The 24,014-nt window shown below is 49.6% G+C and overlaps 1 protein-coding gene across 1 annotated transcript; it reads right to left on the bottom strand.

Annotated features, from left to right (window-relative positions):
• Positions 1-2,804: 2,804 nt before the first annotated feature.
• Positions 2,805-16,505, bottom strand: LOC134024186 (IgGFc-binding protein). The gene is made up of 21 exons (XM_062466682.1): positions 16,372-16,505; positions 14,079-15,317; positions 13,558-13,904; positions 12,801-13,380; positions 12,117-12,715; positions 11,429-11,996; positions 11,065-11,330; positions 10,623-10,952; positions 9,935-10,505; positions 9,615-9,811; positions 9,341-9,482; positions 8,853-9,181; positions 8,198-8,768; positions 7,506-8,104; positions 6,607-7,171; positions 5,824-6,422; positions 5,167-5,734; positions 4,840-5,039; positions 4,324-4,704; positions 3,911-4,197; positions 2,805-3,082 (listed from the first exon to the last, which is right to left on the bottom strand). The coding sequence occupies exons 1-21, from the start codon at positions 16,463-16,465 to the stop codon at positions 3,073-3,075; spliced, it is 9,042 nt and encodes a 3,013-aa protein (XP_062322666.1). The 5' UTR covers positions 16,466-16,505; the 3' UTR covers positions 2,805-3,072.
• Between the last annotated feature and the right edge of the window lie 7,509 nt (positions 16,506-24,014).

The raw sequence follows: 24,014 nt of genomic DNA, 5'->3' as shown, positions 1-24,014 counted from the left end.
CTGAGGTTGTGCCATTGAAGTGATGCTTTTGATGACCCCACATGATCATTGACCACAACCACAAGGAGGGACTCGAGGGTTCCCAAGAAACGTCCGACCCAAACAAGCCTTAACCAGATGCAACTGGACCCCCTTATGCAATAACCTGACTCGGGGTAAGGGAAGAGTGGGCTATTTCAGGCTCGGCACCCTGAGCATGGGGAGACGGGGACCTGACACTCGCATGTTACAGGGCAAGGCCAGGGTTGAGTGTCTGTTGAAGTTGCTCTGCTTTCTCCCTCTCTGCTGGGCTGTGTTGTAGAGACCTACCACTGCTGGAGCACGTTTTTGTTTCAAGCATTCTTTTGGCATATCTGCCAATCCTTTTTAGATACTCTTACCTTTGTCATTTGGCAGGCAGACATGAAGTAACTTACTCTATATGAAGTGTCTTACAGTCATACGTTTACAGAACCAAACCTGACATGAAGTCAGGGATATATTTTCAAGCAAATATGAGGTTCTCTTATTTACCAAAATATGGTTGAACCATTTGAAGCTATATCTCAACCATAGTATCAATGGTGACTGGACTATACTGTTAAAGGATTTAAAACAGTGATATTTGCAAAAAAAAAAAAAAGCTCCTCTCTTTGTGGCTCCCTCCCATGCCAGAGGCAAGCATGCAGTTACTCTGGAATTAATAGAACTATTCATGGGGGAAGGAGGGTCTTTTTGGAGAGATATTTAAAGGTTGTGTAGGCAAGTTGTGCAAAGCTAGCTATTTTAGCTTCAGTTCCAAACGATTCAAACCATAATATCCCACCCCCTCCCTTCAAAGCAACTCCCACAAAACTATATTAACACGCAGAGTGCAGGGGCAGAGTGCGCACAGGTAGGTAGGTAGACAGACAGCCCGTCTAATCATTAGGCAGGGTACGGCTTAATGATTGGTTGTGTTTATTACAGTCTTGCGACGCCCACAGATGTCTGATTAATTTCATTTTACCATCAAACCTTTATATGTATTGGTTGCTATCTAGGTTTATTTAGACAAATATGACAACAAATGCTTCTCAACAACATTGCCTACCCTGCCTTTAATGCTCAACTAGGAAAACAGGATTACCAACTAAAGCACTGGCAGGCAAGATTTATCTACCAAAGGAAGCATACATTTTTAAGCATTATACTTGACCATTTCATGATTGTTAGTCCTGTATATTGACGAGTAGATCATTTAAAGAGAACATGTAAGTAAAAGTGAATGAGTAAAAGCAAAGTACAACATTTAGGCCTCGACCAATAAACAATGGGCATGTTCTTTGGGGAATTAACTCATAAAAAAATATCTAATTTAAGTGGGCAATTGATGGATCTCAAACTTTTATTATATTGGCCTAGTTGTCGCGGCACAGTGAGTTACTTCTGAAAACTTTCTTCGCACCCTAAGCTTTAAAACTTGATCAACTTTATTTCACCCCCCCCCCCCCCAAAAAAAAAAAAAGCCTCGTGTTACTTTTTAGCATGTTGGCCACGAGTTGTATATTTGAGTAAGTTGTGTCGCGACGAGTCAGTTTAGTCAATTTTAAACAACTTGATCGAACTGCGGCCAAGCCTATGGTTTCGCTTGATAACATTAAGTTGCAGCTGTGTACTGCCCCAAGAGGCAGGGAAACAACGCATCGGATTCAATTACTGTTATTCTTTGGTAAACACGAGGATAACAGAATTTGCTTTCTACTGTAGCTCTACTGAGTTGCCTAAAACCTAAGACAAAACATGCATGGCCATAATTTGACATTCAGCTCAGTCAACAAGGAGCTGACTAGTGATCAATAAATCTTACGCAAAAGAATCAACTGCAAAAGCAACTCGAGTAGTAACTTACTTTTTTAGAATAAAACCAAGACGACAAAACGAGTTCCACACAAAAAGGTCAATTGAAAAACAGTCCGCGTTTTTCTCACTCCCGAATGCGCCACAATTTTGATACTGAATGAATGTTCCTTTGTTGATGAAGGCTTAGCGGCAAACTTGATTAAAATGCATGCAAACTGGATCACGGAGTGATTCCTCAATAACTTCAGCAGAGCGTTACAAGCTAGGTCTGTCTTTCTACTCAGAAAAGGGGTTGGTCTGAGGTTTAATATAGTGAATGGGTCTTAGGACGTAAGACTCACCGCCAACATTAGGCTACCCCCCCTTGCTCAGGAGTAAACAACTACCAGTAGGCTACTTGGAAGAGCCCAGACTTGACACCAACGCCGTCTCCACGTTGTGGACACTTGTGATTACCCAAGCGACTCAAGCATTGCGAAAGTTCACTCATCCTGCTCACAAATTAACATGAAGACCATGTATGCTGATGTAATTTAATCAGACGTGTACGAATGTAAAGAGCAACATTCAGTTTATTATTAAACTGACTGGTCCACGAAAATAAGATTAAGTGAGCAGCTTGAGGGAAAAAAAAACACGGAACAATCTTGAATGCAATCCATGTTCAATTTCAATTATAAACCATGCGGGAAAACTGACTGCATAAACATGGTTTACTGTCGTCAAGTTGACGGGAACACCTTTAAGAATCTCAATCGATCAGCGATAAAGCACGACAGGCGTTAGCTCTCAGTTTATGCAACCAGGTTACAAGTAATGCATAAAACACAAGGGCCGCATGTTTAGTTGCCCATGGGTCAACTCAATTGGTGGTGCATTTCCAAAATAAACTTGTAAGCGCAAGTGTGGGGAATGTTCCTACTGTGAAACTGAACGTTTAACCAAGATAGAATTTAACCTGGACCACAAGATGGTGCTATTGATACAAGGAAAGTTTCTTTATTTTTGCAGACACCAAAGTCAGTTAAAGTATTAGTCAGTAAAACAGTATCAATTACAAAGCATTAGTAATGAACTTTTAGATATTACAGAAATGGAAACATTGATCAGATCTAAGCATGATTCATTCTGGCATACAACATTCCCAGATGTCATGTACAATGCAGTGACCCAAGCTCCACCATCAACATACTCCTGGCATTGACGTGGACAAGGACAGTGAGACTTGGTATGCTGTTGGAGTCACATCTTCTACAGGCCACTGGAAAGAAAGATGCAAATGATAAATCAGTCCCAGGCCTTTGGTAGTCAGCCAAGTCAAACATTCAACCAAGCTGAAGGATGACAGCAACACACTTGGGACTTTTGTATGAGAACTGGACGGAGGCACTCAAAACAAAACGGCCAATACCTCCCATTACAATACAGCAGAAGAATTTTTATGATTGGGCAGTTTGAGACGTATAATTAAAAGCCGTCACTCGGACAGCCAGTTAAAGAACACAGCCATGGAGGGCAGGCTATACTCCCCTCACCAAGGAACAGACACGCAACATTAAAGACTGCGATCTTGAATTAATACAGTACCCCAGATGAGGCTTTCAAATGTCCTTGGATGACAAGGAGTGATTGCATTGCAAGCGTGGAAGCATTTGATGGCAGCATATCAGCCTTACCTGCTTTTAATCAGTAATTACCATTGGGGATTCTGCCGTTTAATTAAAATCAGACCAAATGCAATTAAAAAACACTTTCATTCCCCCAACAAATTCTCTGTGGAGCTTTTGTTTGGTGCGTGTTAAGAGGAGAATTGGTTGAATAGTCTTGGCACTGCCATCTCAGCCTGATCTTTACCAGGCAATTTCAGAGGTCAAATTAACTTCACAGCTAGAAACTTGGAGAAACTCTGCTGACAATGTCTTTTAAATTATATTATCCTATGCTACGGTGGGCTCAGTTATTGAGTTAGCTCAATCAAATGACACCATTGCATAAGATCAGCAGCCCTTTGCATTTTTTTTTATATCTAAAAATGAACCTCAGTGTAGGCCTACTAAACATGGCTGGAGACCCCCCCCCCCAAACTCACCAGTTAGAGAAGTCCCAGGCCCTCCAGGACCCAACGATCACAGACACATCACTGGAGGGTGCTCCATCTGCAGTCTTCAGGTCATCCTTGGGGTTGTCGTTGTAGTTGCCACAGGCGCCGCAGACCTTGCCGGCCAGCTGGTTACCAACGGTTACGATGACTTCCTGGGAGATGGAGTAGGTGACGCGCACGGAGGAAGTCCTCTCGACGACCACCATCCTGTTATAAACCTGGACAGTCAAGTGATCGGCCAACGTGCTGGGAAGGGACGTCTTCCTGCCATTCACCTTGGAGGGGGAGAACAACAAATGACACCGCCGCTCTCCAGCCAGTATTCCTTTCACAAGCCAGCCACTTAATCCAGTCTAGTCAATCCCCTCACGTCCTCAGTAGCTACCCCACATCTGCCTCACCCAGACGAGGTGCTCGCTGTTCACTGCGACGGCGACGTCCTTGAAGAACACGTAGACCGCGGCCACGGCGGGAGCTGCTCCTTTGCTGCACACGCGCACGTCCACCACAACGCGGAACCAGACGGCAGGCGCCTGGTCGCACAGGGAGGCTACCTCGAACGCCCCCAGGCCTCCCGTTGCCCCCGCCATGCCATCGAAGGAGGTCAGGTAGGCCGCAGGGCTGACCAGGCAGCGACCCTGCTTGGGATGGCATGCCCTTACCCCATCCCTTACATCACAGACCTCTCCGCTGGCACAGGACACCTGCTGGCAGTTCACCACCCCAGAGGCCTGACACACACACTTGGAGTTGCAGTCTTTGTTCACGACTGTCTGACCCACCTGGAAATGCACATGATATAAGAGTTAGACATCAGACTCATGAACAAAAGGTGTCACATCAACGTACATCCTGTAACAATCTCCATGTGAGGAAGTGTCTAGAGTAGTGATTGATTAAAATATGCAAAGCCTGACCTGTAGGTACTGCCCCTCGTGGATGCACCCGCACGTTTCCATGGAAACGCACTTGTCGCCATCAGACACAAAGCCCGCGTCACACAGGCAGCCCTCGAAGCAGGTGTCGGAGCAGGGGAAGGGGGACATCAGACTGGCGCAGCTGGAGGCGCAGGTGTCGGCACACTGCTCAAAGTGGCTGTTAGCTGGGCATGTGGCGGCTGTAGGAGAAAAGTCATTGTGACATTCATCCTCCGCACGTGACTTCACTGGCTCTTGAGAAAAGAGTGGTAAGGAAGGAGAAAGTGAAGGATGAGGTGGGGCAAAAAAAAAAATGCCAGGACTCACGGCAGAAAGAAGGGCTCCTCCAGGGCTGGATCTGGACCCCGGCGTGCTGACAGGCGACGGCGTAGGCCTGGACGCCCTGACACAGGGTCTCCCTGTCTCCCTCCAGGGCACACACGTCATACACACAGTGGGCAAAGTACGGCGCTGGGTCTACCTTGCCGTGGCAAGCCTGGAAGGGCCCACCGGCGGCCGTTATGATCCCGCAGGAGTCTGGCTTGCCATAGAGGGCGGCTTTGGCTTGGTCACATGCAGGGCACTGCCCGCCGCAGCCTCCACACACGGAGCCAGGGAGGTCCACCACCCAGGCGCTGCCAAAATCGTCCACGATTCTCGTCTGCTTGCCACCAGGGAGGCTGAAGTCGTCTGCGGGGTTTTTGTCGTAGTTGCCACAGAGGCCGCACATCTTGCCCTGATAGGTGGAGGGCACGACGACCTCGACGTAGTACGTCGTGTCGTAGAGAACCCGCAGACCAAAGTCGCTCTGGACGATGATGTTGCGGCCCTCCTGGCTCACCGTCACACGGCCCTCGCTCAGAGAGAGGGGCAGGTTCATCCACTCGTCATCCACCTGGAGACAAGAGGGCACGGCTCAGACTGAAAGTTGAGATCAAGCTCAATAAAAAAAAATAAAAGGATGTACAGTAAGGTACTACTTACAATAACTCTCCATTTCACCCCTTGTTCAATGCTGACAATGTGGCCGTAGACCTCCACAGCTACGGTCTTTGTCACCGCCACTCTCCCGTTGCCATACTTCTCATTCCCCTGGGTGACTGCGAAGGAGCTCAGCTGGCCTTTGGCATTGTCACACACCTTAGCCAGCGTGTACACACAGATGCCCTGGAAGTCAAATCTACGCCCATCAAACGTTATGTAGTGGGGGTCCCCTGACGCCACGCACTTTGCCTCGCTCTCCGGGTAGCAGGCCTGCACCCCCTTCGCCACCTTACAGACCTCCCCTGGTCGACACTTGGCCTTCTGGCAGGTCACGGCGCCATTCTCTCCACAGCTGCACTGCTCCAGACACTTGTCCTCCGAGTAGAAGATGTCACCCATCCTGTAGTAGCGCCCTCCGTAGGAGCAGCCGCACTTGGCCACGGGCACGCACGCCTCGCCGCTCAGGAGGTAGCCCTCGTCACACTGGCAGCCCTCAGCGCAGGGCCGTTTGCAGCTGGAAAGGGAGGAGAGGCTGGCGCAGGTGGCAGGACAAGCAGGGGCACAGAGGCTGTACTGGCTGTTCGCCGGACAGACCAATGCTGTGCGATGGATGAGGAAAGGGGAAGAGGGGAGTGAGACAAGGAGGAGCGATAGAGATTTTATTCAAGATAAGACGAGTCAAAAACGTGTGACACTTGTTAGGTTTGGCTCCGTTAGGCTGTGACGGTGCATGCGTTGTTGGGACCACTAGAGGGCGAGGTATAGAAACAAAGCCAGACTCACGACAGAAGTTGGGGGTCCTCCAGGTGCCCACACTGGCCCCCTGACCCTGGCAGGCGGACACATAGGCTGCTACAGCGTCACACACAGCCCCGCGGTAACCATGGTAATGGCAGGTGTCGAAAACGCAGTCCTCAAAGAAGCCCGTGGGGTCGACTCGGCCGTGGCAGTCTTTGAAAGGCCCCTGCTTGTTGGTGATGATGCCACAGTAGGCCTGGCCCTTGAAGGTCTCCTTCTGGGAGTCTGAGCACCCCTGGCACCCTGCCTGGCATCCACTGGTACAGCCTGGCACCAGCCCCACGCGCCAGCTCTCCCCCAGTTTGGAAGGGTCTGAGGCAATCTGGCCATCACGCATGCCCAGGTCATCCTGGGGCTGGGTGTTGTAGTTGCCACACAGGCCACAGACAGCACCCTGGTAGGTGCTGGGCACAGTGACCTTCACCACACTGCGCCAGTCGAAGGTCAGAGAGATGCCGGCGGATGTCTCTACCACAGCCGCTGCGCCACTACGGAACACGCGGAGCTGACCGTTAAAGTCCAGAGGCAGAGACGACAGCTGTCCATCGAGCTGGAGACGTATAGGAAGTGAGGAGAAGGAAAGGGGCAGTGTATGAGAATAATTTATAGGAGATTATAGATTTACTGTAATAATTCCCCAGTGCTTTTTAATCCAAACTAATACCCAGTTAAAGCTTAGTTTAATCAAGTCCGCATGGATCACAAATGCTAATAGATAATTAAATACAGCGCCGTGAAAGGAAGAATTAACACATGCAGAACATTATGACCCAAACAGCCGAATCATCCTCAACTACTAATGCTGTTCCTGTACCCCTCTTCATACAAGTAAAAGGGCTGCGCTTGTTTGGATTTCTGCCACTACTGCCATGTTCAGAACTCACCAGGATCATAGAGGGGTAGTCCTTGCTGATGGTGACGGAAACCCCGTACATCGACAGGACGACGGTCTTGGTGAAAGACACGGCCATGCTCCCTCGGTGATCGTTCTGCACGGTCACCTTAAAGGGGACGAGCTCGGCCTTCTCGGCGCACAGCGCCACCAGCTGGTACACGCACGTCCCCTGGAAGTCAAAGCGGCGTCCGTCGAACGTCTGGTAGTGGGGATCACCCGCTGCCACACACGTCGCCGAACCGACGGGGCTGCAGGCGCGCTTGCCGCCCACCAGGCCACACTGCTCCTTGGCGGAGCAGGAGGCGACGCGGCACACGACCATGCCCAGGGTGGCGTCGCACTCGCACAGGCGCCCGCACGCCTCGTCGGCCCAGAAGCGCTCGCCGGCCTGGTAGTAGCGGCCCTGGTAGGAGCAGCCGCACGTCTTGGCCGGCACGCAGACGCCAGCGCTGAGCACGTAACCCTTGTCGCACACACAGGCCTCGACGCAGGTGTCGGGACAGGTCGGCCTCTGCTCAGGGAAGGGGCAGGATGGCTGGCACGGGCTGGCGCAGATGTCGTAGTGGCTGTTGGACTGGCAGTTCATCGCTGAGGAAAACATACGACCAATGTAGAATTTGAAACATTTGGGCCCTATTCGTGGGGCTAAACCCTCTAGGTCACAGCAGAAGGTTTACTTACGACAGCCAAACTGGGTCCTCCAGTCCTTCACCACGATGCCCACCTGACGACACTGCTCTGTGAAGGAGGCCAGAGCCTGGCACAGCATCTTCTTGTCTCCCTTTGTCACACACAGGTCGTACACACAGCTGTCCATGAAGGTCTGAGGGTCCACCTTGCTGTGGCACACCTGGAACACACTCTTGGCCTTGGCGGTGAGGATCCCACAGGAGGCTTCTGACTGGTACAGCTTACGGGCGCTTTCCTCACACTCTGGGCATTTCCCCTTGCACGCGTCTGCACAGGGAGTGTCCTCTTGGTCGGCCGACTTCCATCCTTTGGCCCAGTCCACCACTGAGGGCATGGTCTTGCCCGTCGCGTTCTGCAGCTCATCGGCAACGTTGCCGTTGAAGTTTCCGCACAGGCCGCAGACACTGGCAAAGTAGCTGCTGGGCAACGCCACTACGACTTTCCAGTTCCAGTCGTAGGAGACGCGGAGGCCGAAGTCAGTCTGTATGACAGCAGTGCCACCAGACTGGGACACGGTGACCTGGCCTAGGTTGAGTGGCAAGTTCAACACCTGTCCATCAACCTGAGGGACAGAGGTAGTCTAGTATGAATTACATATATAGAATATGTCAATATACAGTAGGGTACTCCAAGGTTACAGCCTTACCATGACTCGGCCTATCTGGTTCTTCAGTATGGCGATCGTGAATCCATAGACGGCCACCTTGACCTCTCGAACGAACGAGACGGCGGTGTTGCCGCGGTTGTCGTTGCTCTCGGTGATGCTGAAGGGCGTGAGGCCGGCCAGGTCGCCACAGGTCTCAGAGATGATGTACCTACAGGTGCCCTGGAAGTCATAGTTGAAGCCGTCGAAGGTGTGGTAGTGGGGGTCCCCCCAAGCCCAGCAGATTCCGGTGTACTGGGGAACGCACGCGGCCTCACCCTTCTCCACTCGACACGTCTCCTTCGCACGACACCCAGCATCCTTACAGGGATCTACAGAGGGTCAAGACTTAGTGTTCCACAGCATCTGTTTACAATTAAATACACGACACTGTGCCAAGTTCTGATTCGTGAAAAGCTTCAAGATGGGAAATGTAATAACTGCCATAGCTCTTGAAAGTGTGTGCGCACGCAAGAGTAAAAGAGCCTTGCCTGTGTTGTAGCAGGACTTGACGTCTTTTTTGATCAGACACTTGGTGTTTGCGGGGCAGGAGTGGGCCACGCAGACAAGCCCCTTCAGAGGGTCACAGGAGCACTTCTGACTGCAGTCTCCCAAGTACGCCACCTCACCAGCCTGGTCACATACAGGACGTTTGTTACATTAAGGACACATTGTTATGCTGCAGCCACACAAACCTCTCACTCTTATAACTTTAAGACCCATGCTACTGTAACCTTACGACACCCCAGAATAACCCATCTCTACCAGGTATGTCCGTCCGTTGTCATAGCAGCCACACCGATCCTGCTGGACGCAGGTCTGGCCGTTGAAGAGGAAGCCAGCGTCACATTCGCAGCCCTCAGAACACTTGGAGCACTTCACGACGTCAGTCAGACTAGGACAGGCTGAAGAGCAGGCATCAGCACACGCCTCATAATGACTGTTAACTGGACACTTCATGGCTGCAAGAGGAACAGACAGAAGAATCCCAAAAAATTAATGCTGAAGCGTAGGATGCCGACACCATGCTGTCAATCATGTTTGTGGTTTCCCCAGCTAGAAGGCATAACAGGACCATCACTCACGACAGAAGGAGGAAGTCCTCCAGTCGAGGTCCACCCCTGCCATGTGACAGTTGAAGGCGTAGGCCGCCACACTGTCACACAGCACCTTCTCGTCGCCCTCGGAGACGCACAAATCATACACGCAGTCGTTGAAGTAAGACACTGGGTCCAGTTTACTGCGGCAGGCTGCGAAGGGGCCCTTGGGAGCCGTCATGACCCCACAGTGGCTGGGCTTTTCAAACACGGCCCTCTTCGGGGGGTCACAAACCGGACACGCGGTGCCAGAACAGCCGTCGTCGCACACCACACCCTTTATGGCCACCTTCCAGGAAGCCCCGAACGCATTGACATCCTTCGTCACCCGATTGTTGGACATGGTGAAGTCATCAGCACGGTTTCCGTTAAAGCTGCCACAGAGGCCGCAAGTCTTGTCGCGGTAGTTGCCAGGCACGGTGACTGTGACGTGGTAGACGAGGTCATAGGTCACAAGCAGGCCAAAGTCTGTGGATATGGTGTAGTGGAAGCCCTGCTTGTACACCTGCACGACTCCATTGTTCAGACTCAGGGGCAGGTTGTTGAACACGCCATCCACCTGAGGAAACATTTGAAACAATGATTTGCCAATATCACACTTCCATTCAATTCCCTTTAATCCTGAAGGATTCCTTTTTCATAATTCTACTTCAGTTAGTGATGCGCATCGCCTCACCAGGACTCCAAACATGTCGTTTCTGAAGATGAGGGTGAAGCCGTAGACCTCCAGCGCCACCAGTTTGGTGACGGCAACCTTGCGGTTGTTCCAAGACTCGTTTTCCACCTGCACAGCAAAAGGCACCAGCTGGGTGCCATCCAGCCCGCAGGCCTTGGCCAGGGTATAGGTGCAGGTGCCCTGGAAGTCGAAAGCCAGGCCATCGAAGGACAAGTAGTGGGGGTCGCCAGACGCTTGGCACACAGCCTTACCCACCGGATTGCATTTCTGGACTCCGTCCAACACCTCACACTTCTCATTCGGACCACAGGAGAACTTCTTACACGCCACCTGTGGATGATATTTGCTCAAATCACTGAATGCAACATCCAATTGGTTTTCCTGTTGGAGATGCCTTGAGATTCATTATTGATGGTCAAGAGGCGGTCTTTGTATACCGTACCTGTCCATCCTGTGCGCAGCTGCACTCCTCGTCACACTTTCCATTAGGGTAGAACACCTGCCCCACCTGGTAGTAGCGACCGCCTTGGAGACAGCCACACTGGGAGAAAGGTACACAGCTGTCCCCGCTGAGGATGTGGCCTTCGTCGCAGGAGCAGCCCTCCTTGCACTGGGCCTGGCAGCCCTGCGGTGACGACAGGCTGCTGCAGGTGGCAGGGCAGTTGGACGCACACACATCGTAGTGGCTGTTGGCCGAGCAACGCACCTCTGGGAGACGGGAGCAATTATCGATGAGATCTCATCTGTTAAAATAAATATAATTTGGATAAAGAGAAAAAAAAGTTGTTTCAATGAACAGCTCTCACCACAGAGCTGGCTCGACCTCCAGTTGTAGACCTTGGCTCCTGTGGCCTGGCAGGCTGAGGTGTAGGCAGTGAGGGCCTGGCACAGCACGTCCTTCCTGCCCTTGTACAGACACACGTCATAAACACAGTCTTCAAAGTAGCCCGCTGGATCCACCTGGCTGTGGCAGTCCCTGAATGGGCCCTTGGGGTCTCTCAGGAGCCCACAGAAGTCGCCCGTTTCGTACGCCCTCTTCTGGGTCACGTCACACTCGGGACAGGTGCCCTTACAGCCATGGACGCAACCAGGGATCTCTTCCACAATCCAGCTTCCGCCAAACTCCAGAGCGTTCACCGGAGCTTTTCCGTTCATGGGTATGAGGTCGTCCTGGGGCTTGCCGTTGTAATTGCCGCACAGGCCACAGACAGCGCCCTGGTAGGTACTGGGAAGGGTGACGAAGGCGTTGCTGTTCCAGTCGAAGGAGACCTTGAGGCCAAAGTCTGTGGTGACCACAGCGTACCAGCCGCTCTTGTAGACCGATATCTGGCCTTCACTCAGGGACACTGGCAGGTTCAGCAACTCTCCATTTACCTGGGATAAATGGTTCAGACAGGAATTGGTCATTTTTCTTCAATTGTTTACTGGGAATGATCCAGTACATTGCTCTATTTAGATTCCTGTATCCCATGACTAAAAGCCAATTTAGCTTACCATGACTTGGCCCTTGTACGCCCTACTGATGGAGATGGTCTGAGAGTAGACCTTGACCTCTACCAGCTTGGTGTAAGACACCACCCTGCTACCCCGGAAGTCGTTCTGCACCAACACTTGGAAGGGCACCAGACCAGGGTCACTGGAGCAGAGCCCAGCCAGCTGGTACACACACGTGCCCTGGAAGTTGAAGCGCTGCTGGTCAAAGGTCAGGTAGTGGGGATCGCCTTTGGCCTGGCAGGTGCTGTAGGAGACAGGGTAGCAGTCTCGTATGCCATCCACCACCTGGCACTGCTGTCCTGCCCGACAACCTGTGTCCTGGCACTCCACGCGCCCGCTCTCTGGCACACAGCGGCAGCGTCTTTTGCAGGTCTGGTCAACCCAGAAGGACTCGCCGGCAGGGACATTGCGACCAAGGTAGGAGCAACCACATTTGGCAGTGGGCACACACTTCCCTCCACTCAGGACAAAGCCAGTGTTACAGGTGCAAGCCTCCACACATGGACCCTTACATTTCGTGGGGGCAGTGGGGTCGGCACAGGTGGCAGGACAGGGGCTCCCACACAGTTCATAGTGGCTGTTGGCTGGGCACTGGGAAGCTATAAGGACAGGATGAGACAAGGCAGTCAGTACAGGCAACAGTCGATGAACAACTCCCAGTTTCATGAATGAAAGGTTACTCACGACAACGGGCGAGGGCTCTCCAGTCTTGGACCTGGATGCCAGCCTTCTGGCAGGCGTCGGTGTAGGTCTCTAGAGCCCGACAGAGGAAGGTCCTGAGGCCTCCTCCCATGCACAAGTCAAATTTGCAGTTGTCAAGGTAGGCTTGTGGGGGGACGACAGAATGGCAGCTGCTAAATGGGCCTTTGGCCACTAGGCCGATCAGACCGCAGTACAGCTCGCCCTCAAATAGCTTCATCTGGCTGCTCTCACAGCGATCACAGCCTCCCACACACTCGTCTGCGCACAGGGCGTCCTTCACCAGGCCTGGAACCTTCCAGCTGCTCCCGAATGCCGGCACCCCACCTGCCTGCGTGCCCAAAGGTGTGGAGTAGTCATCGTTGGGGTTCCCGTTGAAATTGCCGCACAGGCCGCAGGTCTTGCCAGCGTAGCTGGCGGGCAGTGAGACCACGAGATGATGTTCCCAGTCATACTTCACGGTCAGGCCAAAGTCGGTCTGAATGACCGCAAAGCGACCCATCTGGGACAAGACCACCTTTCCCTCGTTCAGAACCACAGGCAGATTCCACAGGCCATAGTCAATCTGATCACAGAATTGTAGACAAAAAGGGCACAGCATTAATGCAATTAGCACAATGTTCATCATATTACAAATCCAGGTTGGGAGACTTAAAAAAAAAAAAACTAAATCTTTAGGCTTTGTTTAAATAGAAACAGTAATGGCATGGCCTCAGCGTGGATAACCGAGGAGCCGTCTTACCCTGACACGGCCAGTCTCAGTCCGCATCACTGTGATGGTGAGGCCGTAGACCTTCACCGTAACCACGCCCACATACGACACCCTGAGACTGCCCCGGTTCTCATTCTGGGATAGGACCTCGAAGCCTGGCAGCACGTCTTTCGCCGCACATTTATTGGCAAAGACGTATGTGCACGTGCCCATGAAGTTATAGAATCGCCCGTCAAAGGTGCGGTAGTGGGGATCGCCCATGGCCCAACAGGTGCCGGCCTCGGCTGGCTTCTTGTAGCAGGTGGGTATCTCCTGCTTCATCTCGCACACCTCATCTGCCTTGCAGGTCATATCGCTGCAGGTCATTGGGAAATGACCTGGAAAAAAAATTAAAAATAAAATAGATCATACAATGTTAGCACCACCCGTTTAGTACAGTACATTTGTTGAAAAGACAATGGTCCAAGTTATCTATCAACAAGTCTACTGTGATGGACATCCTCCATCCTCTATAGAAACAGTTCTGATGCAGCAATCTTTACGTCATTTACCTGCCTGGCCGCAGAGGGCAGGAGAACCATAGCCATTCATGTAACTGACCCCCACGCTGTAGAGGGCAAACGGACTGCCAAGGGTCAAATTGTGTCTGTTGTCAGGGTACCCCTGAGGGTAGGCCATCTCTGCCCAGGAGAACTCACTAGCTGAGATGCTCGTCCACTGGACAGTGTCGGGCAGGGGTTTGCCGTCAAAGCGCAGAGTGGCAAGCTCATTGGTCTTCACCACCAGTAGGGCCTTGTTCTGAAAGCCATCCTGGCCTTCCAGGAAGTAGGAGGAGCAGAAGCGCTGGGAGGGCAACACGGTCATCAGGAAGGGGTCGTATATTTGGCCCTTGTCCAGCATGACCCCGTTGAAGAGCAGCAGCACCTGAACGCCATGGTCGGCCTGGATGGTCATGGAGTCTGGCTGCTGGATGTCAAACTCTTTAGCCTTCCCCTGGTCCAGTGAGACGACGTCGACCTTGCTCCCCTTTCGCACCGTGACGCGGGTGGCCTGGGAGGCCTGGATGATGACTGTGCTCTGGTCTTTCTGGAAGCTGAGGGGAGGCACGATGAAGCTGGATCCCCAGCTGGAGACGGGCAGCAGCTGCTCAAAGACGTGGTTGCACTTGGAAAACTTCCAGGTGCAGGTGTGGCCCGTGAAGACAGCCACAGGGAGCTGGGAGGACACTCTGGTGCCCGTCAGCTCAGAGATTGACTGGATCTGGATGCTCTGGTAGGGCAGGAGGTCAACAACCAGCTGGCTCCCTGCGATGTACAGCCGTTTTTGGTAAAACAGTAGGTCACTGGGCACCACCGCCACACGGTTCTTCTCCTTGCCGTTGCTTATGGAGAACTCCTTGAAGGTGCCCAAGGGTGTGGCGGACGGGGTGAAAATGTAGTAGTCTGTGCCCCATTCGCTCACGGGATAGATCACGCTGGTGTCGGCCGTGTAGAGCTTGTAGTTGAAGGCAGACACCGTTACGTCTGCAGAGGACTCAATCTGGACCGTCTTGGAGGACAGCTCGGTTCCGCCCATCTCTACCCCGTCAGGGAGGGTAACGGTGACCGCCTGTCCGGCCCCCAGCATCTGCTGTTTCACAAAGTTCAAACTGGACACCTTCACTGTCACGCTGGTGTCGGCCTGCAGGGCATAAATCTGTAGCTGGAAACGAGCGCCAACGTAGCTGGTCTTGTAGTTCTCCATGAAGGACATGGCAAACTCCCTCCCGGCCCATCCAGCATGGCACACATCTAAGAGACAGAGCACAAGACAAACTGATCCAAGGGAAGATCAAAACCACTGGCTGACGTGACATTATTTTTGCCTACGTGTTGAGAATCCATGAGGGGATTAAAAGTGCAGTACTAAGACATAAGGGTTTGCAAGACAGGCCTGTTATACGATGGAACAAAGTCCTTGTATGAAAGCGAGGAGTACTTGAGGATAATTTGACAGGATAGTTAGTTCACACCTCATTTAGATTTTTACATAATGGAAGGAATAGTTTTGTTCCCTGTATAAGTGAGTGCGCTTTGAAAAGAGTAACTTAAAATTGCCAATCAAAAACACTCAGGTCACTTGGAGTTTAAAAGAATCTGGAAATTTCATAAATACCTCTTCAGTGATTCTGCAGAATGGATTGAGACCCCCCCCCCCCCCCCATCTGTGTCACTCAAATGCTGACTAACTTGAGTTTTAAATTATACTGCAGTTCACACTGCTATAGACCAGTTTCAAACTCAATAGCTGCTCGAAAATAAATGCCACTGAAAACAAACGCAGGTCTCAATTTAGACCATCCTTTGTTCGACTCAATTTTTACCCTGTTGAAATTCTAGTCCGCTCACCTTGGCAGTGGGACCGGCCAGGCAGGAGCTGTACCCACTGACAGGGTTGACAACATGATAAATGGCTTTAAATTGAGCGATTACTTGGCTGTACGCGTAGTGCTGAGGATTCTTGAGCATGCTTGGGGAAAGCCACAGCAATTGACAAAGAGGGATGAACGTGGATGCATCAGAGTCAATATTAGCACGTAATGGACAGAAAGCGGTTGGAGATGGATGGCAATACTCTTACGTTTCTTTTTTTTATATTTTAGTTTTAATGCGGTATTGAGATCTTATGTTGAATACAGAGGGAACATATGCAATATTTATTACAAGACTAATGGAAGTCTGTCTGTATACAGTATAACTGAAATTGGAAGTGGCTGATTGGAAATTAAATATGAAATGCTTTCAAACGTTGTAATTAGATTGGAATCACTGAATGGAAAACCAGAAAGATTGAAAAAAAACTTACCAGAGACTAGTAGAGCAGCAAAACACAGCAATAACTGGGTCCCCATGGCTGCAAACACAGTATTTCTTTTACTCAGGATACCCACAAGTTTCATAATTACACTTCAGAAAACACATCTACAATATTTAGTGTACTATAACAGAACTTTGACAAGTCACTGAAACAAGCCTACCTGGAGAGGAACTTAAGCTAACGGAACTCATTTACTGCTTAAATAGTGTCATGTTCAAGTTAACAACCAATAAGAGCCCATTAAAGTCCCTGAGTGGGTGTTTAGCATAGTAAACAGACGCTCTCCAACACAAGGGAGTCAGAATCTGACTACACCCGAGTCTGTTGACACAAGATGGAAAACCACACTAAAAATGATAAAAATGAATTTTCAGTAGGATACATTCTACTACAACTGAGTGATGTCCATGTTGATAATTAACACATTTGCATGGAATTTCCCCCAATTGAGACTTGCATTCCCTTATTCATAGAGCAACATTGAACATTTTAATTGAGTGCAATGAAAAACGAATTCAGAATTAAATTGAATGGTTTTTCTATACATTTTGCAATTGGTTTAATCCTCCGGTATGCAAAATATTAGGTGCAATCACAACACTATTGACTGGGCAAGGCAGGTGAGATAAGACCTCAACCGCAACATTTTTCTTCATTATAACCCTTTACACAGACTGAGCCAGGATACCAGAGAAAGAGGAATTGTTCAAGCAGGTGAACTCCATGACTCAAAACATTCCAAGGAACAGCAACCCCACTGAAACTTACTTTGTATCGCTTGTATAATGTATATCAAACATACATATACAAATCCTGTCAAAGCATTCTCTCCCGCTCTGCTTTTTCCCTGACTGGAGTCCTCCTGGATTTTTATTGCAGTTGCAAGGTGGCAGGCAGGTGGAACATCCTTGATTGCTGATGGAACACACCTGTGACCCCTCTATGTTGGGCCTATAGCGGGGACACTGTCTGCACAAGCACACACTGTTCATGAGCTGCAATCACCGTTTTCCCCCGTTAATCCCCCTAAAACATTTATTTTCTGCGATTATACCCATGAGAAGTCTCTTTTGTCACTTACCACAACTAATTCCTATCCCTACACTAATTACACTTAGAAAATGCTTATAGAAGGAGTTGACAATGGCTAATCACTGTGAAAAGAGTGTTGACGGTACAAGGAAAGAACCGTTTTTAATGGCACCTCTACTTCAACTGCCTTCAACTGAGTCAAAGCATTGCTTGATTACCGTTTGAGTCAACTGTCTGACCCACTGTCTGAACCAGTTAAAGGGTTTATTTGGGGGGAAAAACAACGTTAAGTACCAAGATTATGACATTTTGAACTGTATCAACAGGTTGAAACATCTGCTCTTCACAGGTATTTCAATTTCGTCCTACTGAATGATAATGATAAGTGAAATTGATGTTTGATTTGGGCCCCAACCTTGTGACAACCAACTTATGGTGTTGGTGTAAAGGCTCTGTTGTTCTGGGTGGTAGCTATTGGACCAATAATAATTGTTTGATAAAGAACGTCCAAGATGCCAACATGATTGAGGATTCAAATATTAATGCAGGACATCATTTGGCTTCATTAGGAGTTCACATTGGATCTGAAACCAGGCCAACAGGACTATTTCTAGGTAAGGCCCAGTCAGAATACAACTGTGTATATATGAGTGCTTCTCAATGGCTCAACACTTTGGAAACAGGGTGTGCCTTTTCTTTGCGTTGCCGTAATGTAAACTAGGTTAGCCGGACATGATTGTTTAATCAAGTGGAGCAGGAGTTGGATCAATTAGGTAAAAGTACAAAAGTTTAACTATTTCTAAGAACTAAACAATCTAAGAATACAACAATTTAAATATAAAATAAGAGTTGTCTCTGTAGAGGGGGTGAGGGAGGAGGCCCCGTGGGTGGGAAGGGGTAGATCAGGACAGTCCAATTGTCTTTCAAATCTACACTTGAATCATTTGGTTACGGTTTGGGTTCTGGTGAGGCAACACATTTGTTTCCTTGTGCATATTGATCCATATCCAATATTGCCACATCTCAAATATGTTCTTTAAACACGGAATTGAAAGCTGTCAACGTTATTTATTCATGGATTAACTGTGAACACAGGGTGTGACACACATCCCCGTAGGACAGCTGCACATCATACAGCACCTGGCCTCTCTCTCCCTGGCCTGGCCTCGACCCAGCGTGGCCTCGTATCTCCTGGCCTGGCCTCACCCCAGCCTTGCTTAAGATGCACTTTGAGATCTATGACTGCTCTGGAACTATCGCCTGGCCTCATGTCTCCTGGCATGCCCTCATCCTAGCCTGGCCTCGTGTCTCCTGGCCTGACCTCATCCTAGCCTGGCCTCGTGTCTCCTGGCCTGCCCTCGTCCTAGCCAGGGGTTGATCATTGTGTTGAACTGCGAAGGGATTAGGATACGTCTATTGTCAATATATAATGAGATTACCACCTGGGAGTCAGGTGGCTGAGCGGTGAGGGAATCGGGCTAGTAATCCGAAGGTTGCCAGTTCGATTCCCGGTCATGCCAACTGACGTTGTGTCCTTGGGCAAGGCACTTCACCCTACTTGCCTCGGGGGAATGTCCCTGTACTTACTGTAAGTCGCTCTGGATAAGAGCGTCTGCTAAATGACTAAATGTAAATGTAACTAGCACCCCATTTATTTGCTTACGTCAAGAAAAGTTGCCTGTAACCGTTATCTGATTTTCTTTGAAGTGCTTAAACATGGAAATCGGGAAGAGCAGATGAACGATAAAATTGCTCGCAGAGCAATCGAGCCTCAATGCAAAATCGGATTACATCGGACTGAAGCATGGTTCCAGAGTCTCATCAGCCACCTCACAAAATAAAGAAGGTTTTACACCAAATTTGAATATTTTTCTAAGAAAGTCAGCGACCAGATATAATTTATAAATGCATTTCTGGAAATGCATTTGCATTTGAATTTTGGTAACGATTTGCTTCCATACATTCACAAACACAATGCCCTTTTCATACCAATCATATTTAAACAATGATTTCCTATTGATTACAATGACCCTATTGTTCCATAAGGCTCAAATTTGTTAAGATAGGAATGTTTAGGCTCGAAGTTGATAGGCTCGAAATTTTTAAGCTCCAATTTTTTGGGGGGCTGGAATTTGAGCAACCTGAATTTCCGAGTCTTGAATTTTTTCTTCATTGAAATATGTGAATTCGTTGTTGTTTAAATTATTCAAAGTATTCAATGCCTTTTAAAATTCAAAACATTATGTCACTGATTTGCTTCCATACAAATGGCAGCGCGCCCTCTGCTGACATCCTGAATGTGACTGTCAAGCTCGTGGGAGCAACTTCCGGGTCACAACACTAAAATCTAGGCAAAATTGAGAAAGGAGATTTCCACACACTATTTTAATTCCCGATTTCCACGTGTAAGCACATCAAAGAAAATCAGATAACGGGTTGTTTTTTCTTTTTTCGTTTTCTATTATCGAAACAAAAAACGGAAAATGGTTTTACTGTTTACTTGGACGAGCCTATGCAACAGTCCCGATGCGCGGCCACGAGAAAATGAACGAATCACTCTTTGAGAGGACTCGTTACTCCTGAGTCCTTGTAAGGATTCGTTCAAAATTAACAAATTCACGAACGACACATCACTAGCCACTGAGCACTTTTCATAGAAATGAATGGGGACGCCATCTTGGAAGAAAAATCTAGCTGTGTCTATTAATATATAAGTCTATGAGGTGGGACCTATCCCATTCTCAGACAGTCCCTTGTAGCAGCAGCTGCAGTCCTTGGGCTGGCCACAGAGGGCGCCATTGAGCCCCAGATCAGGGTCACAGAGTCAGTCATCCCAAGGGCTGGGGGTCAGCTCTGCTCACATCTGGAACTTGTCCAGACAGCTTGGAGTGCAGCCAGATGGACGGGCCTATTCTGTGGAGGAATATAGAGAAAAACAAAACATGCTCAGCCCTCACATTCTGCTGGTGGAAGACAGTTGTACTTGGCTCACAGAGTTAGGGTTGGTCAATGATGCATTACTCCCATCTAGTGGCTCAACAGCAACCCAGAGTAAGAGACCTGAATAACAACCACTGTTTACCCACAAGGTCTGACATATTCATTCGAAATCTTTCACAAGTTATCAAAGCAGTAGCTTGAGCAGGAGAAAAACAAATAACTTGACTGTAAAAACGGTATCTGGAGACCAGGATATGAATTTGAATGCAAGCAGGCCCTAATCTCAGTAGAATTTCCTTGATATGTGATCAATATCAACCAGCCAAACACAATGAAATGTTAATAATGTGCAAGCGTGGGCTTCATCAAGCCCTCCATATTTCATTTAGCACGCAATGATGCCGAACCCGCAAACATCGCAGCTACAATTCCAGGGGAAAGTTAATTTGTTTTTGCTTGTATAACAAAGTGCTGGGAGCACATTCAGACTCGAGGCAGAAGCCCAGGATACTCCAGGCATGAACAGCAATCCTCTCTAGCTGGCAGACAGCAGTGCACTCAACCAGAGAGTCACCAAGGGCGGACCGGAGCACTCCCTGATGACACAGGTCAGTGACACAGATCCTGAACATGGCTGCTGGCTCCACTTGACCATGACAGGCTGGGAATGGCCCATTAACCTCTAGGATCCTCCCTCAGGCATCTGAGCCAGAATAGAAGCCCGGTCGCTGGGAGGAGCTGTCCCCAGAGGCAGCCTTCCTCACACCGCGAGTCTCCGGCGGTCCTTCACTCCCAGACTGCTCTGGGCTGAGGGGCTTCTGAGAATCGTCCGCAGTGAGGCCGTCAGCAGGGTCAGGGCTCTAGGTCCCAAACTGGCCACAGGTGGGGCGTTTTCCACAGAGAGGAAGGACGAGTGTTGTGCTTGTGGAGAGCCTGAGAATGAAGCCAAGGTTCTGTGAGGATATGAGAAAGTCGTCTGGCAGAATGGACCAGTACAGAGGAGCTCGGCTGGTGAGGCCTGCTCCTCCTCAACACTCCTGCAGGGGGAGCCAACACCGCACTCAACACTCCCACGTCAACAACAAGCATATGAGATTACAATTCAGTGTGTGTTCTGCTTTTTCAATTTCAAAGGGCATGGACTTCTTTAAAATCAGTCATGTTTCCAAACACAGCATTTTATTCTCTGGCTGAAAAACAAATAAGTCAGATAATAATTGAAGGTTACAGTTAATCACACCAAACAAAATGGCACAACATCATGTCGGCCCATGTAATGGTCTTGCTGTTCATCCTCACCAGTTCATTGTCCATGACCAGAACATGCCGAACCGAGCCCAGGCGATTGGCTGTCGCCACATGAAACTCTATGGGAATCAGCCCAGGGTTCTGCACGCGCGTACCTGTAAGCTACCACAGGTAGAGTGGACCAGCGAGTCACTCTACAGGGTGGTGGAAGAACGATGGAGAGACGGCCTTTGTACAGGCATGCTGCTCAAGTCCTCATCCCAGGTCTTGGTGCTCAAGTCGGGCCACAGGAGGCAGTGTGACCCAGGGCCTGGCGGGTGTGCGACTCACAAACTCAGAGCCGGTGCAGGCTTCATCAGACCAGAAAAACCTGTGTGGGGGGGGGGGGGAGGGAGGTAAGGGGTGGGGGGGGGGATGTTCTACTGTTAGACAAAAGCATCGAAGGGATGAGAACGCAAAACATGTTAGTGCTAAGTAGCATGTCAACCGTTGGCATTAACGCTGCATATTAAGTTTGGCGCAAACATCTGTTGGCTTGTCATACAAGTATAAACAAGTAGGATTGAGGACTAATCCAGTGGTGTTGTTAAGCAACCCTGTGGTGGAGGGGTTTGCAGCCCCGCGTAGGAGGCGAGGGCCCCGACGTCACCGTCTAACACATGAAAGGAAACGAGACGATCCAAAGTAAAAACATTGAATTCAAGAGTACGTCGTTTGCATTCATCTGTCACTGTGGGCATTATAAAGTGCTCCCGTGTTTCCTGGTGAACCACGCAGGCCTGGTTGCTGACGGCAGGTGGCGCTATTCCTTCAAGACCCCTACGAGGTGACCCGAGCTGCTTGGCATGGGGCTGTGTGGGCCTGCAGAAGCAGAGCTCCACCCTCTGGCTGCCCTGACTGGCACACCGGGCAGCGTCGCAGATGGTAGCGTAGACTGGGACCCAGTTGGAACGATGTTATTGTTGCACCATGTCTGGTACAAAGAAAATACAGACCGTTCCTCGGCTCTAACCACTGAAATACCGTTAGAACTGTGCACTTCAGGTCCCTGGACTGTCTGCTGTACTTACCACATGCACCACTTCCATGTGGATTTGGATACAAGCATCTGCTGAATGAATTCAATGTAATTTGTAGATGGTGGTTTTGAACACGGAGAGGCAATCGTGGATCGGTTTCTCCCAGGGCCACAAGCAGGCATGCGCTGTGACCCCCTGGCTGGTCTTCAAGTCCTGCTCCAGCTGGTTGGTGTAGCGAGGCCCAGACAGGAGCCCTCCTGGTCAGGGAGCCTGGGGAGACCTCTGGCTCCAGCCATAGGCAGTGGCGTTCACGGTGGTCCCCTGCGGAGAGAGGAGGTCGTTGTCTGCATCTGCTGTTATCTTTTGCCACACAGGCTGCAGACGTCTGTGTGGTTGCTGGGGAGTGTGTCCAGGACATGGGGAAGCCAAGCATACAATACCTGGAGGATAGCACCCGCCTCTGTGACCTGTAGCCTGTGGTGGATCCTCACCATGCCAGAGTGGACACATGCAAAACCCTTCTCTGACAATCTCTCTACAGAGAGACAATGTCTCACAAGATATTTCAGGCTCAATTATAACATAGAACATTTTTTGAAATATACTGGATGTAAAATGTCAAGCTAATTATTATTTTAATCCAATAATTATTCCAATCATGCAATTTTGATTGGCAAGCTCATAATAAGTGACACATAACTTCAAAGGGCAAGACTAGAACATCTGCCTTGAGATTGCTTGCTGCAGCAAAGAGTAAATGGATGGCCATTCCTTGGTTCATGTTTGAGCCTGTCAGTAAAACATTTGTCTTGGGGTGACTTGTTGTTAGTACAGGCTATTCTCTGGTTCGTGCTTGAGCCTGTCAATAGAAATTAGAAAGGACACTACTGAGCGGAACCTGGCCACCATGAATTATTTCCAGCACCTGAACGAGCCACTTATCACCAAGAAGACAGCCCCCGCTTCTCTCATTATGAGAGACAATCAAACAATACAATGGAGAATCAGTACAACACTGTAGTCTCCCCAACATTGCAACCTCCCTGTGTAAACTAACGTCCTGACTTTTTCTATATTGTTGTACGGGATTCCAATCGTGTGCCGAGCGCCTGGACGGCGAATTGAGAACTTGAGAACGCAGTCCCTGTCGACTCGCTGGATGGTAACATATGAGGACGACTTCACACCTGGTCCTCGGCCCGGCTGTTCTGAACTTTGACCCAGAAATCCTCAGAGGTGTCGTCTCAGTTCCCGAGTGTCGGCGCAGTAAGATTGAAACCCCTGGCAGTGACAGTCCCTGGTAGTGAGGATCTCCCGCTATCCAACACTGGGGAGGCAGGGTCTGGCTGTGGGGCTCTTTGTTCTGAATGTGTAGGGCTGTCATACACAGAG

The sequence above is a fragment of the Osmerus eperlanus genome, chromosome 7 (assembly GCF_963692335.1).
Source record: "Osmerus eperlanus chromosome 7, fOsmEpe2.1, whole genome shotgun sequence".
Taxonomy (NCBI): domain Eukaryota; kingdom Metazoa; phylum Chordata; class Actinopteri; order Osmeriformes; family Osmeridae; genus Osmerus; species Osmerus eperlanus.
The sequence above is the reverse complement of the archived record's forward strand: the minus strand, read 5'-3'. Positions and strand labels throughout refer to the sequence as shown.